At 37.3% G+C, this 21618-nt stretch overlaps 1 protein-coding gene across 5 annotated transcripts; it reads left to right on the top strand.

Moving 5' to 3' along the window:
• Positions 1-394: 394 nt before the first annotated feature.
• On the top strand, positions 395-18815 carry LOC131946482 (GDP-D-glycero-alpha-D-manno-heptose dehydrogenase). Of its 5 annotated transcripts, XM_059307286.1 has the most exons (4): positions 395-519; positions 6093-6188; positions 14787-14971; positions 15223-18815. In XM_059307286.1, exons 3-4 carry the CDS (start codon positions 14831-14833, stop codon positions 16075-16077), a joined length of 996 nt encoding a protein of 331 aa, XP_059163269.1. In that variant the 5' UTR covers positions 395-519; positions 6093-6188; positions 14787-14830; the 3' UTR covers positions 16078-18815. The 5 variants fall into 5 exon arrangements, with proteins under 5 accessions (XP_059163269.1, XP_059163278.1, XP_059163260.1 ...); XM_059307295.1 differs by lacking the exons at positions 395-519; positions 6093-6188 and adding an exon at positions 14300-14323; XM_059307277.1 differs by lacking the exons at positions 395-519; positions 6093-6188 and adding an exon at positions 14300-14350.
• Positions 18816-21618: the final 2803 nt, after the last annotated feature.

Below are 21618 nucleotides of genomic sequence, written 5' to 3'. Positions count from 1 at the left end.
GGGGGGGGGGCGGCGGACACTGTTAAAAGTATATATTTTCTATTTAAATTTCATTTCGTTCGGGGGGCGGTAGACTTTCTTCGGGGTGGTGCGCCCCCCCCCCCCCCCGAAGAAATGCATGGAAGAAACACTTAGTGAGATTGCTTCTAATACAAGTTCAACATTTTCTCTTTACCCTCTGGGGGAGTATTAGTGCTTTATACAGTTTTAAATGGATCTAGATCAATATTTAGTTTTAGTTTTATAATATACAACAATATGTATAAGTATAACCCTAAAATTCGCCGATATAAGCGAGTGCAGATAGTGGAACAGGAAAGCATGTTTATAAAATTAACCTATCGCTACACGCATAACAACTACAAAGAGCCAATAGAAACTATTCTAATAATTACAGCCGGCTCGGTCCACTTCCTGGCGATACCAAGCGTTGAACTTGGAGTCAAGACAACTGCATGTGACTTAAAAATAAAATATTAAAGCCTTAGACTAGACTCTCGAAACCCAACCAAATAACAGGTCAGTAAATTTGCCCCAGCCTTTGTGATTGTGTCCAAGAATTCTCCTTAGTTATGTAATAATAACATGGTTTAATCCATACACTTACACTACGACTACGAGTAGACTGGCTGATCTCAAGATGACGATTATTTTTAGATTCTAGAATCTCTAGATTCTAGATCTAGATTCTAGATCTATCTCACGGGTTCCCAAACTGGCGACCCCCAGGGGGATCGCAAAGGGCTTTCTGGGGGGGGGGGGGGGTCGCCACACTTGTAGACTAAACCTAAGCAAGGAAAAAAAAATATTAAGAAGAATATCTGAAAATGAAATAGAGAAGAAATAATGTAGATCTAAATGAGTACAGTCATTACAGTGCAAAGTTGTTCTTATGAACGAGTCTATAAAACCTTCAAAACTAAAACGTCATTTTGAGACGAGTTATTAGGAACACACCAAAAAAGATATGGAGTTCTTTCTTCAGCATGGAGTTAGTTGCAAATGTCAGATACTTAATCGAACATGAAGTTTTCACACAGCATTAGTCATCATCAGTGCAAGCATCATATGAAGGCGCATTAGAAATTGCCAAGCAAAAAAACCTCTCACACAACAGGAGAAAATCTCACCAAACCCTCAATGTTGAAGATGGTGAAATAAATTATTGGGAATTCCAGTGCACTAAAGATGCAAAAAATATTCCTGTAGCCTATAATAATTCTATTCATCTGCTTATAGCAGACATGTCTGTAGATGTTAAAGGATACATTTTAAATGAAATCAAGCTTTCACTATTGTTTGCTTTTCAAGATAATGAAATGAATCAACAGCCATGAATTTGTGTTCGCAGTTGCTTTCGACTCCATTGCTAATCCTAATGAAAGTCGTAAATTATATTAAATCTGGAGCCCTAAACACCCATCTGTTTAAAGAACTGTGCAAAGATATGATTTATGATTTATTGTGAGGTAAATACAAATTTGAAAAAGGAGATTTCTGGGCATCTTGAATCTCTTAGCATCTAACTGTGGCATTATCCCTGAGCTGAAGGAAGAAGAATCTGCATTGACACGTTACCCATCCTCTGCTTCCCTAGATGTTGTGAGCATTCCCAATGAATTACAAGATGGATTCTTAAATGTGCGAAATGATTCCGCGTCAGATAAAAAACTGTTCACTCACATTTGGTGTAGTATGCACCATTCATACCTAAGCGTGAAATTGATTGCCTTTCGAGTTTTAGTTCCTTTTGTGTCTTTGCGAGAATAGATTTTCAACACTTCTCCAATTTAAAACAAAACAAAGAAATAAATTAAATGTTAAGAATGACATGAGGTTAGCGTTAACAAAACCTCAACCTCGAAAATTGAGGCCACTTAATAGCATGCAGTTTTACTCATCGTATTAAAACAGTTATCAAGAATAATTGATATTGAAAGTCTACTAGAAAATCTGAAAGTCTACTAGAAAATCTTACTTTAGTGCTGATTAATTTCCTTACTAATTTTGACTTTTTTATTCTATGGGGGTCGCAAGTCTCTTAACTTTTATAAAAGGGGGTCGGCACTCGAAAAATTTTGGGAACCACTGTAATCTATCTAGATCTATTAGATCTCTAACTTTAGATCTATTCTAGATCTAAATTCTCTAGATCCAATCTAGTTTAAGTTCTAGATCTAGAATCTAGGTATGGATGATTTTAGATACCGATGTATAATAATAGACTCTTCTATGAAATAGGTGTGTTGTGTTGTTAGAAGTAATCTGGACAAGTTTTATGGTTAGAAATTATTATAGGATTAGCGGTTATTCGTATGATAAGACTAGTCTAGGGTTGGGTTTAGTTAATAGAATAGTTCGGGTTAGCATTGACGTTTGCAGCAACCTTACACCCCTTTTAAAAAAGATTCTATTATCAGACACTGTTATAAAAATTTCCCCTTTATTTTAATATTTAAAAAAGTTTAAGACATAGGCCTAATAAATACAAAATATTCCCAAATTAGGCCTGTATTTTTCAACCATGTCAACAATTATGATCGATCGTCCAGTCTCTCTAGAGTCACTCTAGACAAACGTTGCAGATGCAGATCCTGGCAAAACTAAACTTGATATTATGACACTATTGACACTACTAACAATTTAGTGTTTGCTATAACATATCTGAATAATTTTTTTTTTACAACATTTTGTCTAAGCATATGGATATGATTAAATTTAAGGTTGATATTTGTCTTGATCATGGTTAAAGTATTAAAAAAAATGTGTGTATTTTCTTATACAGCCTAACTCAGAAATTATTTTTGGAAGTTTTTAGGGCAAGGCATTTTAATAGTGAAGGTTAGGTCAGTTGAGATTAAATATGATTTTTAATTGAATGAATCAGTTTGAAATTAAGTGTACGAATTAACTAATTATTTATGTTTTTTAGGCTTATATATAAGGCCTACTACACTTTTTCCTAAATATAACTCAATATATTTGCTCCTTCATAAGCCAAATTGTTTTTGAAGTACCTCTAGAGTTTGATAATTTTCTCCAGGTACTTATATAATTAAATACCTGGCACAGCCTTACCTACCAACTGTTGATATGGTGAACTGGATAACATAAACCTTGCCTTATACTTATTCTGCCAATCATGATTGGCCTTATTCATAGACTGCGGATTTGGTTAAGCGAAGATAATATTTATCGGAATGTCTTGTAATTGTAAGAAGGGTTGTGATACATCTTCTTAGAGGTAAGTGTTGAGGGTCCAAATCTATTCAACTTGGTTTTTTTTTTAAAATGTGGGATTAATTGAAAATGGTGTCTTAATGCTTATATGTGATTCTTACACATATTTTATATTAGTTTCATGTCTTGCTCCAATTAATTATCACAATATTTAGTTGGTAATAGGTGAAATTGGATTTACCAGGTACATCTATTATCTCTTGGTGTGTAGGCCATCATTCAATAATTTTGTTCTCTTCTTATTGTCCTCTATAACCAGTTGTGAAAGAAAAATTTCCTAGAGCCATTGGTTTCACCAACTTTCACTTCCTCCATCTCCAGTATCACTTCACCTGGTTTGGGGTACACATGACTTTGGGTTATTTACATGAGCTCTACCACTAGACCACACACCACTGCTCCTTGTCTAATATTTACAGTGCAGAGAGAGTGTGGTAGCAGTTCACACTAAAAATACAATTTACAATCATTACCCCTACAATAAGTGACACAATAAATAATATTTCTTATAATTGTGGCACAGTTTAAATAAAAATGTGGATGGTTAAAATAACCCTTTAGTCACCTGGTATAAAACACACTTCACAGTTTGCATGGAAAAGTAGATTTAGATAAATGTAAACATGTGCTGTGTTTAGAGAGGGGGTGGGGTAGGTCTGTCTATAGCTATTTAAATATTCTTTCAGAAATGTTAAGAACACAGAACAAGTTGTATAAAATATATACATCATTACAAATAAGAAAAAGATTTGTTAATTACATATTTTTCAAAGAATAAGACAAAATGTCACACCTAGATCCGCCTGTGTGTACAAAAAATGCAATTGCTAAGATAACTATTTTCTGTCCCATTATAAATTTAAAACTAAATGATCCTTACATCATTATCATTTCTTGTTGTGTTGATCAAAAGGAGTACCTCTGTTTATCTGATCATCATAAAAGCTTGTATGTAAGGTCATAAATCCAGTTATTAGAAAATCCATGTTAAGAAATTCATATACCGACTAGCTTGAATAGCTGACTTCATTAAACTTTCTGCTTCGTACTTTACAATAAAGCTTAAGTGTTTTATATTTATTTTAATTATTTTTCTTTTAACCCCTCTTACCATGGTCTGCAAATGTAGGTCAATTATGAAGCTGGCACATTCCGGTTGAATTGACTAATGCCAGAACAGAAATAGCTTTTTTTTTTGCACCTGCTGCTTGAAAAATACCTACATATGAACTTTTTTCTCCTTGACTGCAGTTTGTTATATCTCTATATCTATCTATATATCTATATATATCTATATATCTATATATATATATATATATATATATATATTATATATATATATATATATATATATATATATATATATATATATATATATATATATATATATATATATATATATATATATGTATATATTATGTATGTATATATATGTATATATTATGTATGTATATATATGTATATAATATGAATGTATATATATGTATATAATATGAATGTATATATATGTATATAATATGAATGTATATATTATGTATGTATATATATGTATATATATGTATGTATATATTATGTATGTATATGTATGTATATATTATGTATGTATATGTATGTATATATTATGTATGTATATATATGTATATATATGTATGTATATATATGTATGTATATATATATGTATGTTGATAGATATAGATTGATTGATATACAGATAGATATAGATATATATATATATATAAATTGTAATTAGTTTTATTCCAACAAAAAATAAATTATATTTCTTTTTTATTTTAATTCTTTTCCTGTTTTAATACAGAGAAACTTAACTTGTAATTCAAAATTAAAAAAAATAATATTGTTAATAGCTGTCAGGTTATGAAACATATACCTGCTGGTTTGATGTATCAGGTTTCATAAAGCATGTAAAATCAATTATTTCACCAGCTGCCTAGTTATAAAACACTTGCTGGTAAATTCGGTATTCACCTTCTAGTTGATGCACTGAACACAGGGTATTGCAAACTGGGGTCTAGGACATTACCCTCCTAAACCTACCCATCAACTCTATAATTTAAGCTAACACTCAACCAAACCTCAAACCTAACCCTAACTATAGGCCTAATCTTACCTTAATGATAGTAATCCTAACCTTAAAAAAATAAGCAAAAGCCTAAACGTAAGCATTCACATCAGCCTAAATCTTAACCCAACTGTAGAGATAGGTCTAACCCTAACCCAACATTAACCCTAACACTTGCCATTACCTTAAGCTATGATGGGGGGGGGGGGGGGTAATGCCCTGTTCTCTGCAAACTGATTTGGAGCTTACCTTATCTTTGGGATAGTGCCACCCCCCTCATTAGAATATCTTTTTACTGATTGTTCTGATAATGAATTTAAACTAACTGTCAGTTTCAAAGTTCTTACCAATAGTGTTCATTTTATTTTTGTCCAAAGTGTATTTATACATGTTTAGATGATCTTAGAATAATTAAAACCAGCTCCCTGTTATTGATTGTCCCTGTAAGCTGAGCTAGTGACTTACTCTAACTGTGATGTAGGTAAATAGGGCTTGGAGCTAATGGATAGAAAATATTTAGTGCTGTAGTATTGGTGTTGCTCATTACTTTATTATTGTCACAGCTAATGGATCCCACCCCACCCCTCTAATTAGCACTTGTGGAAGTAACACAGGCTGAAAGCATACACATAAATGAACACAGCTATTTATAAGCACAGACTTAGATAGTAGTGGTGACAATAAAAATGAAATATTTCACTTGGCTGTAATAAAATGAATGAACCCAGTTACTATGATGTTACTATGTTAAATGAGCTCTAATTGTTTTCAGCTGTGGTTTGTGTCTAAAACATAGGACTGACATTGAATTCATCCAATCAGCACATTATACTCCCCAAACATTTGGCAGTACTTGCAGGAAACAAAGGTAAGTTGCAGTTTTATCTCACCCCAATGCTTGAAGCAGCTGTAAAAAGTTAAAAATTACATCAGTTTTCAAAGGCCTGCTTATATGGTGTTAAAGTTATATAAAGCTGCTGTTTCAAACCTGACTCTCAATATGGAAATAAAGAGAGTTCACCTGTTTCTGTCACGACAGTATGGGAAGGATAGTATGGTCATTTCTATCTTTACCAGTTTTATTTCCCTAACTTGAGTCGGGTACTCAAAATGGGCTAAGGGAAGTCCTTGGCACTAGTCCAAGATACAAACTAACGCTATGGGGTTAGAAGTCAAGTACTCATCTGCCATGTTGTCCCATCTGCTATATTAGCTTGCTAATGTTTTAATAAAGTTACCTTTTTGAATCTGGTTGTCGATTGGGCAGATGAAGTAGAGTTCATCTGCTTCTTTGAGATCGCTGCATATGAGTGGATAGTGTATCCGTGCTATGCCCAGCGACCTAATTTCCCTAACGACCTAATTTCCCTAACGTGAGTCAGCTACCCACTAGAGCTGGGTGGACTCTGGGACGCCCTACAGACACCAACCTGGGATACAAACACAAGACTTTTAGGTTAACAATTGAGTGCTCTATACCCAACCACGTTGTCACAATGTTATTGTTAACTTGTGAAATATTTATTTTTCACCAGTCAGTTTCAGCTGTATAGTTGCCCATCCCTTACAATTTCCCTCCTACATAAATAACTTGTTTGCTAGCAATCAGTATTTTATGTTGTTGTTTTTTTCTGCAAGTATTTTATTTGCTTTTGATGTTTAAATAATAATATTCCAATATGTGGGTAGTTAAGTCAAAATCTGTAGCTGCACATAGCTCTGTCAGTCTCTGGTAAATGATGATTTTTAGTTCATTTTCTTTTTTAGCATATAGTATAGGTTGGCTGCATCAAAAATACATGCCAGAAAGGTTTTTTTAAAATTTACTTTTACGGACTGTTGATTATTGTGTTTAACGGATTATTATGTTGTAACCCTTTCCAGGGGCGATTAAGCTTGAGCTGCTTAGTTATCCTTCGGTTGTTTTTTTTAATTGTTTTTTTTATTGGGGGGGGGGGAGGCGATGACTAGATAAATATATATTTTGAGAAAGTAGCCTAGGGTGCCATCCCTAGATCTCGTAGCTGTAGAAAAACACATTGAGAAATATTAAGAATAGAACAACTCATACCAAATACCAAAAATAGCACAAGTAAGCGAAATATGTGTTAACATTTTGACTGGCTCGCATTCCTCCCAAATATCCCTCTCCCATCACTAAAACGCCCAAACTGACGTTACAGTTTCATCTAGTCCCGTATTAAAAGCCAATGATTTGCCTGAAATATTTTTACTATCAATAAATACAAAATACAAGCTACGTTACATTTCTTGCACCTCCCCCCCTTCCTCCAAGCATTTTAACATATTAGTGTAAACATCCCTTCCCATCTAGAGCTGTGGTTCTCAACCTTTTTGGGGGTACCGAACCCCGCCAGTTTTATATGCGCATAGACCGAACCTTTCTTTACAGTTCTATTGTCCATAATCTGATGGGGAACCATATGAGTCGGACGTGTGTCTTGGCATGAGACCGACTCATTGAACCCCTGGGGTCCGATGGGATACAGGTTAAGAACCACTGCCCTAGATGCCTGATGTCATTGACGGACATGTAAGACACGGTGGACGGCCTTGCTTGCATGATCGGCTTATCTAGAGCAGGTTGACACTAGCACACCACCTGCTGAAAATTTAACGGCAGGTCTTACAAACAACTCCTTATCACACGTGTAGGTGATGACGATGTAACCAGGCAATACACAGTAAACATAACTTTATTGCGCTTTTGTTGTAGGCCGTCTACAGCGGAGCTTTACTTTTTAAAGGCATACAACCTTCGATCTAGCACTCTCTATAACTCTCTATATTAATATATTTAGTTAAGGGCAACAGTGCTAATTAGTTTAACATTTTAGTACTACTACAAATGGAATAGACAAAGTGGGATTTGTGTTATATCCCTATCTCATCCCCCGCTTCCACATTGAAGTTAAACAAATCATAAACTGTTCGAATGAGGGGGTGTGGGGTATTATTTGGATTCTTGCCCAAACGTGGTTAGCCCTCAATGGTGTATTATCGTGTCCCGATGTGTTTTGATCAAATCAATCGGCGTTCCTCGGTACTTATTAGTGCGCTAGTAGAGCGTGTCAAATCAATTTTTTTTGCTCGTACGTTTAGCTCAATTGTTGCCTTGACGGTGACACCGGCCTAAGATAGCACACCTACGACACCGCTGGCTTCCGCCGTTGCTAAATAACCACTCTCCTATTTTTACCTGAATAAAATTATCTCGCGTAAACATGGAAATGGAGATCTGCGTTATATCACAACAATGGAGTGTATGTGTTAGGCTATTGGTATTAAACTAAATATAAATTGACGTACTTGACAACCCTCTTTACTCCTTGTGGAGCATAGGGCCTCAACCATGACCTTCCATTTTGTCCGGTCCTCGGCTGTTAATTTTGCAATTTCCCAAGACATCCTTGTTGTCTTCAGTTATTAGTATAAATTGGTAATATCAGCACTAATCCACGTCCTACCATAGTCCTAAACCCTACTTTCTGACCGTACCATTAAACCTGAGATTACAAGTCAACTATCAACCTAGCATTTTTATTTAAAAAGTCTTATTATGGACATGGTTAATACCGGTACTGTACTAATCGTGGGGATTAAGATCTTGTGTTACAGACAGTTTCCTCTAGACCCCATGTAGGGAATTGACATTTTTTTTGTACACCGTATCTTCAAATTGCTGACAGAGGGTGTGTGGGGGAGGGGAGGGGGTGATAGCTGGAAACTCTGTGTGTGGTTTTCAAGGTTGTCAGCAACAGTCAATGATATGACATTGAAATGCGTAGTTCATGTTGTGTACATAGCTCCCGACAAAAGAAGTTACTAATCCAGTCCAAATCAAAACCTTGCGTAGACCTGTTTTAATCGGCGCGGTTACGCTGCACGAGCCGGGCGTTGTTGTTGGTAGGCCTTATTGTCGGGGGTCCCTTTTCTCGGAAGCTCTTTTATCGCGGGTCTTTAGTTTGCGCTTTGCCGCAGCGGGTTGTTCCAAGAGAATTTGTATTTAATGTAGTTTATAAATTGTTTCATAGAAAAGTAGTCATACGAAGACCCCCTCTGAAGACTTTAATACTCTATTGAGTGTAACTCCGACGGCGCCACGGAGGTATCGGCCCTAATAATACACTTGGTTTGCATGTATACATTGCTTAGCTTGTATTGCTGATACTTAAGTATTTATGCAGATATTGCAGTTGTGTTTAGTCCTCGTATTGATTAAATTTTTACCTCGCGAAGATACGAGATTTTTATTTTATTTTCACCACTCAAAGCGGGCAGTAAAACACATCACCCACATTTATATTTGTTGTCTTAACTTGGGTATGACTTTAATAGTCTTTGTTTTATTGACCAGCCACCTTCTGCTAAAGAAGCTCGGCTTGGAAGATAATTATTCTCTTGCTTAGGGTGAAGCCAGGTGTATCGACCAGACTCACGCGCGTACGACCAGGCCTGGCGCGCGCGTACAGGTAGATTGGGTAGGCAGGTATACCAGCTTTTGTAGCCTGGATGATGGATGCTCGCCTAATCTAAGGAATCAGCACACTTGGTGCAGGGGTTTGTGTCAGGCTCACTAGAGCCTGCACTGATTGATGTTTGAATAGAGCTGTCTTGGTGAATGAAGTAAACTGTCTTGATACCAAACTCTTGTGATATTTATAATACGCGGTCTTGGTACTTCGAGTAATAAAGTAAACTGTGGATGATTGAAGTAAGATGTGTTTTTACTGAAATCAAGCTGTCTTATGCCTTAAAGCAAGTTCTTTTGTGACTTCAATCAAGCTGTTTTGTGTCTAAAATATTGCTGTTTTATGACTTTAAACAAGCTGTTTTGTGACTTAAGTATAGCTGTTTTGTGAAACATAGCTGCTTTGTGACTTAAACATAGCTGTTTCCTGACAAACACAGCTATTTTGTGACTTAAACAGCTGTTTCCTGACAAACATAGCTATTTTGTGACTGAACAGCTGTTTTGTGACTTAAACATAGCTATTTTGTGACTAAACATAGCTGTTTTGTGACGTAAACATAGCTGTTTCCTGACAAACATAGCTATTTAGTGACTAAACATAGCTGTTTAGCGTGCTTATATGCGTTAGGCCTCTATCTGACCACCGTTTTGTTGTCATATTTCTCAGTCAGCTGGTGATGAATACCAAAAGTAAAACATGTGTCAATAAGTAACAAACCTGATGTGTGTATTGTAAAGGGGTGGGGGGGGGGGGTTAAGGGGGGGGGGAGGAGGAGATGGGGCCGTACAAAACTTCTTTTGTGCCCTACAGTCGATAAATTAATGTCACCAATAAATGTCTGGTAAATAAAACACGTTTGGCTGATCTTCACATGGTACATCCCTTTCATGTTGATACACACGTTTCATCGGTCCATCACCGCTCTTTTCAAATGTTTTCGCTAATGTATGTGCTGTATGGTTTAGTGTGCTACTGAGAAACGCTTGTGGTTTGAGCAAGTAGTGGTTTTATCAGCGTTTGTCAGCAGTCGTGTTTTTGTCAGCAGTTGTCAACAGTCGTGTTTTTGTCTGTTTTTGTCAGCAGTAGTGTTTTTGTCTGTTTTTGTCAGCAGTAGTGTTTTTGTCTGTTTTTGTCAGCAGTAGTGTTTTTGTCAGCAGTCGTGTTTTTGTCTGTTTTTGTCAGCAGTAGTGTTTTTGTCAGCAGTAGTGTTTTTGTCTGTTTTTGTCAGCAGTAGTGTTTTGTCAGCGTTTGTTAGCAGTAGTGTTTTTGTCAGCGTTTGTTAGCAGTAGTGTTTTTGTCAGCAGTAGTGTTTTTGTCAGCGTTTGTTAGCAGTAGTGTTTTTGTCAGCGTTTGTTAGCAGTAGTGTTTTTGTCAGCTTTTGTTAGCCGTAGTGTTTTTGTCAGCATTTGTCAGCAGTAGTGTTTTTGTCAGCCGTAGTGTTTTTGTCAGCAGTAGTGTTTTTGTCAGCAGTAGTGTTTTTGTCAGCTTTTGTCAGCAGTAGTGTTTTTGTCAGCTTTTGTTAGCAGTAGTGTTTTTGTCAGCGTTTGTTAGCAGTAGTGTTTTTGTCAGCAGTAGTGTTTTTGTCAGCAGTAGTGTTTTTGTCAGCTTTTGTCAGCAGTAGTGTTTTTGTCAGCTTTTGTCAGCAGTAGTGTTTTTGTCAGCTTTTGTTAGCAGTAGTGTTTTTGTCAGCGTTTGTAAGCAGTGGTGTTTTTGTCAACAGTAGTGTTTTTGTCAGATTTTGTCAACAGTAGTGTTTTTGTCAGCGTTTGTTAGCAGTAGTGTTTTTGTCAGCAGTAGTGTTTTTGTCAGCAGTAGTGTTTTTGTCAGATTTTGTCAGCAGTAGTGTTTTTGTCAGCGTTTGTTAGCAGTAGTGTTTTTTGTCAGCGTTTGTCAGCAGTAGTGTTTTTGTCAGATTTTGTCAGCAGTAGTGGTTTTGTCAGTGTGTGTTTGCAGTTTTCTCTTACTCCTCTCAATGAATGTCTAAATTGGAGAATCATACAATTCTACCAACACGGCAGACGAACCGTAGAGTCGTCTCCATCTCAGCGAACTCCCAATGCCCATTTTTCTCTGAGTGGGGTGTTTTTGGGACGAGAGACTATACAGTGTATTTTGATACAAGGTGCTGTCTTGTAAAACATGTTCGCTGTTTTCACGGACCAAACCAAAATGGCATATCTCGCTGGGACCAACTTTTTAAATTTTTGATTTTAGAAACACGTGGTTTCATCCTGGTGTAACCTGTGTTTTGGGACGAAGACGTGGTTCTAGTGCAACTTCGAGGCTAGAGAAAACTTTGGTTGCCATACAGTAGTATTTTCGAACAAACGTCTTACAGTGGGCCTCATGACTAGCATGTCAACGTGTAAGATAAGACAATTTGTAATAGCAAGACATGAGTGCACGTTGACACCATACAGTAAGTTGTGACCACATACACATCAGATAACACGACACAACACGATTGTTTAAAAATATTAACATACACTATATTTGCTATCTAGCCTTTGATAGGCGAGGCCACGAATCTTTATTGTATACGGTGTCTTCTAAGCGTTGCGCCATATAAACGGTACATTTGAAGTAGCGTGAAATGTATATTATTTTAAACGTTTGAGTACGTGTTTGTTTTCTTTAGACTGGGGGAGGTTGCTAACGGATCTATAGAAAGCCAGTGGGGTGTGGGGGGGGGGGGGGGGGGGGGTCGGACGTGACCTGAGTTCTGCACCATTGCCACCGTCTTTAGCCATTACTTCAAGTGGCACCTTTGTCTTGCGTTGGCACAGCCAGGTTTATGCATTTTGAATGCAAAGTGCGTGATTTGATCAATCTATGTTGTCGAAGAATCACCAGCCAATTAGCCCCAGTGTTTATAATTGATTTGTTCCTTGTTGAATGGGATACGTTTAGACTTGCAGGCCCTATGTCTTTAGGTTCGACTGGATAAAGCAGCCAGTTTTGGCCACAGACACACGATAATCACACACCTTCTAATCCGATTACTGCCCTCATAATCGCCCCACTGTCGTGGTAATACGATTTGAAAATGTGCAAACACATAACCATTGTTGTATCTATCCATAGACTTGTCAGCGTGAGCGCTAATGTTCTGGCATGCTTTACTGTATAGGCCGGTTTTTGTTTAGGTTAGGTGTGTATTGGTGTCATCGATACTAGCAATACGAATATGAAGCCAAGCATAAACGATGTCACTGCATTAGAGTCAATTCGCCCAGCTCAAAAAGCCACCCCCCACCCCATAAAATACGTCGCGGACAATCATCGTTGTCCAATAGCCATAATTCTAACGATAGTTCACTTTTATTTCATCCGTTTCTCAAATGATAAAGATCGTGATAGAACGTAACAAAATCCCCCCCCCCCCCTTTCCTTCGTGGCGTGTGACGTCATATAGAGTCACCTACGTAGGTCCACTTTAAGATGAGTACCAACACTTGAACCCCATGGTCGACAACAGAAACCACATGCTGTTTTATTAGTATACATTTTACTTTCAACTTCCTACATCAGTTCATGAACTCGGACTGCATATGTTGTCGGCATAGTGAAATCTTTCGGCCGTATTGGCTAGACCGTATGTGTATGTTGGCCCCCAGCAAGCCGTATTGCCATTAGCTTATGTTGTCGGTTGAGTAAAATCTTTCGGCCATATAGGCTAGACCGTATGTGTATGTTGGCCCCCAGCAACCCGTATTGCCATTAGCTTATGTTGTCGGATAAAATCTTTCGGCCATATTGGCTAGACCGTATGTGTATGTTGGCCCCCAGCAACCCGTATTGCCATTAGCTTATGTTGTCGGATAAAATCTTTCGGCCATATTGGCTTGACCGTATGTGTATGTTGGCCCCCAGCAACCCGTTTTGCCATTAGTTTATGTTGTCGGTTGAGTAAAATCTTTCGGCCATATTTGCTGTACCGTATGTGTATGTTGGCCCCCAGCGAGCCGTATTGCCATTAGCTTATGTTGTCGGTTGAGTAAAATCTTTCAGCTAGACCGTATGTGTATGTTGGCCCCCAGCAAGCCGTATTGCCATTAGCTTATGTTGTCGGTTGAGTAAAATCTTTCGGCCATATTTGCTGTACCGTATGTGTATGTTGGCCCCCAGCGAGCCGTATTGCCATTAGCTTATGTTGTCGGTTGAGTAAAATCTTTCGGCCATATTTGCTGTACCGTATGTGTATGTTGGCCCCCAGCAACCCGTATTGCCATTAGTTTATGTTGTCGGTTGAGTAAAATCTTTCGGCCATATTTGCTGTACCGTATGTGTATGTTGGCCCCCAGCAAGCCGTATTGCCATTAGTTTATGTTGTCGGTTGAGTAAAATCTTTCGGCTGTACCGTATGTGTATGTTGGCCCCCAGCAAGCCGTATTGCCATTAGCCTATTAGACACGAGCATAGTTTGGGGGCGGGTCGCGCGGCTTGTTATCGGTATATAAAACATTGAACCGCTTGCCGGTGTGATTTGGTGCGCTATCTCAAGCTGGTAAGTCGATCGGTGAAAACATTACAGGTAGGTCAAGTCGGGCTTTTATTGGATAGGCATTGGGGATCTAATGCGCTGATGGTGTAGGCATCATTAGTCCAACAGCTGGTGCGTAATTAGCATTTAATTTTTTTCAAAATTCGCGTCGTCCTCACGTGGTTATTAACATAGTGGTATACACGACTGATTGAACTGATCGGGCAAGGCTTTAATTATTTATTTCTCTGGTGTATGGTCAGATTATTACTAGAGGGTTATGTTTTTAAAGGTTTCTTGTGATTTTAATTAGCTGGGAATTTCCGTTTTCAGGTAGGGGTGTATCGATGTTAATTATTTACCAGAAGTATCGGTGAAAAGATTGTATTGTCGTAGAGAACAGTGCTGTTCACTGTTGTAAATAGTGCTACATTCACTGTGGTTGTGTTGGTGAGATAAGACGATGAAATGATCTTGTTATTTTCAGGTCGGTGAAACTTAAAAAATATTTGGAAAAAAAAACTTGCAGTCATGTCTTCAAACGGTCCCCATATAAATGGTTATAACGGTATAAAGGACAGCACGCCGGTGGCCGGTCATATTCTCGTCACAGGGGGAGCTGGCTACATCGGGTCTACCTTAGTGCCTATGTTGTTGGATAAGGGATATGAGGTGAGTCTCTCTTTGATCTTGTGCTTGTATGGGGAGATGGATGACTTGGCTGAACTAGGTTTTACAGCCATGTGACTGGTAGTAGAGACACAGATAAAATGTACTTTAGCCTCTATTGTGGGAGCTGAAATCTGGTTTAGTAGCCTACAGTAGGGAGAGATAGTGGATTGTTCATGGTTACACACATGTTGAATGTCTAATTAGATTTTAAAAAAGTTAATTGATAAAATACTAATTGCTTTCTTTTGTAGGTCACAGTGTACGACCTTTTTTTGTGGGGCATCAGCCCATTGCTGCCAGTGGCAGAGAACCCCAGACTTCACATCATCAAAGGTGACATACTGGACAAGGACAAGCTGGCGGAGGTGATGGAAGGTAAGACAGGCATCATCCACCTGGCAGCCATTGTAGGCTACCCCGCCTGCGACAAGGACAAGGACAAGGCCCAGCAGGTGAACGTGGAAGGCACCAGGAACATCACGGACCTGAAGAAACCCCACCAGGCCCTGGTCTACGCCAGCACCGGTTCCTGCTACGGCGCCGTGGACGGGGTCTGCACAGAGGAGACAAAGATCAGCCCCCTGTCCTTGTACGGCAGCAGTAAAGCTGGGGGGGAGGAGCTTGTCTTGAACAGCAACGGCACCGCCTTAAGACTGGCAACTGTGTTTGGTATCTCCCCCCGCATGAGACTGGACCTCCTGGTCAACGACCTGACATACAGGGCGCTCACCATCAAGAGATTTGACCTGTACGAAGGCCATTTCAGACGCACGTTCCTTCATGTTCGGGATGCTGCACGCGCTTTCCTGTTTGCCATAGAAAACACCAAAGTCATGTCAGGCCATGCGTACAACGTTGGGGATGAGAAGATGAACTTGACAAAGAACGAGGTGGCCCAGGTCATACAGAACAAAATCCCTGACTGCCAGATTGTCTGCTCCACAGACGGAGAAGACAAAGACAAACGTGATTACGAGGTCAGCTATGAGAAGATTCGCAAGCTTGGTTTCCGGTCCACGATCACTGTGGACGAAGGTGTTGTACATTTACTCAAAGTCTTGCCCAACATGCTGGACATTGAGTTACAAAGAAGCAAAAATGTCTAGTAGTTACTCATTTCTCTCATGGGTCTAAAGGGGGTGGGGGGGTGGTATTTATATTTGTCTTGGAGACAAGTTGTTTACCAGGGACAGCTTAAACCACCAAAAGTTGGAATTTGAAGATGTAACTAAAAATATTTTTTAAAAAGTACAATTTTATACAGAGGTATCGAGACAAAATGACTAAAAAAAGATGCTATGAGTCTCAGGTTTCTGAAATGAAAATAAAAACATGGCCAGGGATCTAGTGTGATTTGGTGACCAGTAGACATTTTTTTTTTAAAATGTGAATTTGAACCTTTTCTTAAATACATTCCTGCTTTATAGACATCTTTAGTGTTCTCCCATGCTTTGTGTTCTGTTATTTGTCTTTGCCACCTTTTTTTTGGATACATAATTTAGAATGGGCTTTGTAACAAATAAAACTAAAAGTAAATATTAATTGTTACGAATAATGTCTAGTTTTCTAAAATTTGAAACCTGTGTTTGTCGCGTTCCAATATTCAGGATTAAATGCAACACTTTTGACACTTCTGTTCAAAATTTAGGGATAAATTTGAAGTTCAGATGTTAAAAGTGATAAACTTCAATACCCAATGTGTAAGAGTGTCCCTTGATGGGGGTTTAAGCTGTCCTTGAAACTTGATGTGTATACTTTGTGGTTGATTCCACTTGTCATTGTAATTATGACCATTAGAACTTGAAAAAATGTTGACACATAAATCTCAAAGCTTTGAACCAATCAGCTATTGTATAGCATAATACTGGATGTTATTTTACTGTTTTCTATGAGACATAAGGCCATTTACTCATCTCTCTGATTTGCACAGTTCTGTACTGTTTAATTAATTGATGTTACCTTTCTGATGCCTCCAAGACTCACAATTTTCTTGCTGACTTCTAAAAATGTTCCCATCTGTTTTTGCTGGACAAATTTAACCCTTAATGGCCTTGTTTTTAGGTTTTCTACATAGATCTTGGGACTTAGGGAGGGGGGAGGGGGTAAGGTAGGATCTTTAGTTCTGTGCTCCTAGATTTCAATTTTTCTGTTCTGTTCAACAGCACATGTGACATTGGAATTGAATTCTTAGAATGTAACCAATAGCAGATGTTTTTATTTCCCCGCACATATCTCAGCAATGTAAAGGCTTGAAGTTCTCATGGCTGCGTCTCTCTATTTGTTCATTGTGATCCAAATTCATTCACTACTACTATGTGAATAGTTATTCTAGAGTAAAAAACATTCAAGAGTTTTAAACGTAAACTTTCTGAATTTTTTTTTTTAACAAGTGTCAATTTTCTTAATTTAAAATTAATTTGGTTTCACAACTTTTTTCATTGCTTATACATTGGTATGGCCCGGCCATTTTTTTCTCTTCTCCTATGCATCAGGTGTATTGTAAGTGGTTAGTGATTTAGATTTACTTTACATTATTTTAGTAGTCATGGTTTCCAGTTTGGGCTCATTGTACGACCAATCTGGTGATTATATATTTACAAAAATGTCATTTTTTAAAATTAAGCTTCATACTGTTATAAATAGAACAGGGGAAAAGGATGTTTAACTACGTCACCTTGGTTTATTTTTATTTTTAGCTTGCTTTTTTTTAGGGAATTGCGTTAGAATGTCAATGCTCATGTATTTAATGGTACTTTTTGATATCCTAATTGTTGGGATTTATGTTTAAGGTTTAGATTATTTTATAATGAGGTAGAGGAAATAAAAACTATTAAAAATGCCAACTTTTGTAGAGAAGTGTTGACTCTCTAAGCTAATCTGAAAGGAATAATAATAGCAATAAATGTGTTGATTTTTTTTTTTACATTGATATGTACTTATGTATTGTTTTCTTGATAAAACTTGCATTATTTTGAATGTATCAATACTTGATTGTGTCAACCATATCTGTTTACTCTTAGCTTTTTATATTTTGAAGTTTTTATTGATAACATTTTTTATTTTATTTTATGTTAGATGTGTCCGTATTTGAATATGTCAAGCATATCTTTTTACTGTAAGTTTTACAAGTAGTGATGAAAAAATATTTGTATTGAGTGATGTGTAATATGCACATAGTCTTGGCACAAATCCACACAGCAAGTTGATGTTTTAAGACATGGAATACTGATTTAGATATGTGATTGTAGATCCAACATTCACTGAATGATGCAACATTCAGTGGATGTTTGCTATATGCAACAGGCAGTGATATGCTGTACAGAGGCTTTGAAACCAGATCTTGGTTTGAATGCTAGGCTGATCAGTATTTAAAAAATTTGATAACAGGTTTTTTTTTAATTTAAAAAACATTTATCTGAAAAAAATATATCTTTTTTTATATGAAATAATTTACAGACTTGATACATTCCTATAATTTCTTTAAAAAAAAAACAAGTTTAATTTATGTTGTATATTAATTAGTTTAAATTATAATTTTATCATGATCTATGAACGTCAGAAGGCCTTATGATTTTGTATGTAAAGTGCTCAGGAAGTTTGCTTCATTTTTTTTTGTATGGAGATATTTAATGTACAAATGAAAATTTATTTCATAATTTTTATTTAGGATTGAGCGTGTTTGATTTTTAAAAATTGTAACCAATGGTTGATTATTTCATTGTATGATCTAGCGCGTCAGTCAGCGAGGTGAACTGTGATGACCTGTGTGCTCATTAAAAATTAACTGGCTTATTTTAAACACGTGGGTAATGGACTGGCATCGTTATAAAGGCAATATACAATCCTGCTTGATTTATTTTATTACTGGTACAAGTGTTTACTTTTTATTTTTTGTTGTAAACATTTTTGTTGTTACTAATCACGAACATATCATTTGTGTGGAGGCATGTAGCACCTACTATGGGGTAAGATTCTCGTCGTATAGATATCATACACAGCAATAAGGCAAATAGCCCCATCTACCTTGTAACATAGATAAATGCATCTACCCTACACTGACCCAAAGATAGCCACATTCACACTGTCACAAAGATAGCCACATTCACACTGTCACAAAGATAGCCACATTCACACTGACCCAAAGATAGCCACACTCACACTGACCCAAAGATAGCCACATTCACACTGTCCCAAAAATAGCCACATTCACACTGTCACAAAGATAACCACATTCACACAGACCCAAAGATAACCACATTCACACTGTCACAAAGATAGCCACATTCACACTGTCACAAAGATAGCCACATTCACACTGACCCAAAGATAGCCACACTCACACTGACCCAAAGATAGCCACATTCACACTGACTCAAAGATAGCCACATTCACACTGACCCAAAGATAGCCACATTCACACTGACTCAAAGATAGCCACATTCACACTGACTCAAAGATAGCCACATTCACACTGACCCAAAGATAGCCACATTCACACTGTCACAAAGATAGCCACATTCACACTGTCCCAAATATAGCCACATTCACACTGTCTCCCAAATATAGCCACATTCACACTGACCCAAAGATAGCCACATTCACACTGTCACAAAGATAGCCACATTCACACTGTCCCAAATATAGCCACATTCACACTGTCACAAAGATAGCCACATTCACACTGACCCAAAGATAGCCACATTCACACTGTCTCCCAAATATAGCCACATTCACACTGACCCAAAGATAGCCACATTCACACTGTCACAAAGATAGCCACACTCACACTGACCCAAAGATAGCCACACTCACACTGACCCAAAGATAGCCACACTCACACTGACCCAAAGATAGCCACATTCACACTGACCCAAAGATAGCCACATTCACACTGACCCAAAGATTTGCCATATCCCAACTAATGCCAGCATCATGACCAAAGCTCATCTTAAAGATACCCCAGAAATCTTAAGAATACATAAATAGCTTGGCACCTTTCCACTTATCCCCTCTTCCACAAGGCACCATCTCTTGACATTGTGACACTCAAATTGTGAAGACCAGAACAAAAGACCTCAGCCTGTCTATGACAATCTTACTTAGCCATTCATGTTAGATTACTGTGACTTTATATTAATCTCACCCAATATTTCAAAGAACTCTCGATTTATAATCAAAAACTCTTTTACGCCTTGTTTCTCTATTGAGTACTTGATGTTTATGCTTTGAATTTTTTGTTTTTTTCTCTTTTATTGTTTCTATTGATTTTTTTGTTTGTTGTTGTTGACTACAGTACACCCAGTGTCTGCACTATAATTATTTTTAAGACTTGAGTGAGCCCTGAATTTTATGGCATTAATAATGTGTCTGTCAACATTAATCTGATTGGGTCTTTGTTAAACAGAAGTTTGTCATACTATTCTGATTGTGTTAAACAGTTGTCTGTCAATACTATTCCAATTGGGTCTGGGTTAAACATAGAAGTCTGTCAATACTATTCCAATTGGGTCTGGGTTAAACAGAAGTCTGTCAATACTATTCCAATTGGGTCTGGGTTAAACATAGAAGTCTGTCAATACTATTCCAATTGGGTCTGGGTTAAACATAGAAGTCTGTCAATACTATTCCAATTGGGTCTGGGTTAAACATAGAAGTCTGTCAATACTATTCCAATTGGGTCTGGGTAAGTCTGTCAATACTATTCCAATTGGGTCTGGGTTAAACATAGAAGTCTGTCAATACTATTCCAATTGGGTCTGGGTAAGTCTGTCAATACTATTCCAATTGGGTCTGGGTTAAACATAGAAGTCTGTCAATACTATTCCAATTGGGTTTGGGTTAAACATTGAAGTCTGTCAGTACTATTCCAATTGGGTTTATGTTTAAGATAAACCAGTCCAGTAATGTGTAGTGTAAACTAAGGTCAGGATACAACATGGAGCTCAGTAGTTGACAAGTACATAGTAGCTTGCCTGTAGTTGAATTTAAAAAAAAATTGTTTTATTGATGATAAGTTAAAAGGATACTGAGATAAAAATGCATTAACAATTATAAGTAAAAGTCACAAGAAATGTTTGAAACTTGTTTTCTTCAGAAAAGCATAAAGACAATGCTTACTTATACTCAAAATCAAAAGTTGTTCTAAATTTTGAAATTATTTTTTTATTAAAAAAAACTTCACTACATAAAAAAAATATTCACATTTTTTTAGTTTCCTATAGTTGGTTTATGTATTTATTATACAGATCTTCACTGTGTAAGCAAGTTGGCAATAGGTACCCAGTCCAATACCTTGTGTTACTACAGTCCATACCTTGTGTTACTACAGTCAAATACCTTGTGTTACTACAGTCCAATACCTTGTGTTACTACAGTCCAATACCTTGTGTTACTACAGTCCAATACCTTGTGTTACTACAGTCCATACCTTGTGTTACTACAGTCCAATACCTTGTGTTACTACAGTCCAATACCTTGTGTTACTACAGTCAAATACCTTGTGTTACTACAGTCCATACCTTGTGTTACTACAGTCCATACCTTGTGTTACTACAGTCCATACCTTGTGTTACTACAGTCCAATACCTTGTGTTACTACAGTCCATACCTTGTGTTACTACAGTCCAATACCTTGTGTTACTACAGTC

Source organism: Physella acuta, unplaced genomic scaffold (assembly GCF_028476545.2).
Source record: "Physella acuta isolate Inbredline_101_S28 unplaced genomic scaffold, ASM2847654v3 ptg000052l, whole genome shotgun sequence".
NCBI classification, from domain to species: Eukaryota; Metazoa; Mollusca; class Gastropoda; family Physidae; genus Physella; species Physella acuta.
This window is presented reverse-complemented; position numbering and strand designations above follow the sequence as displayed.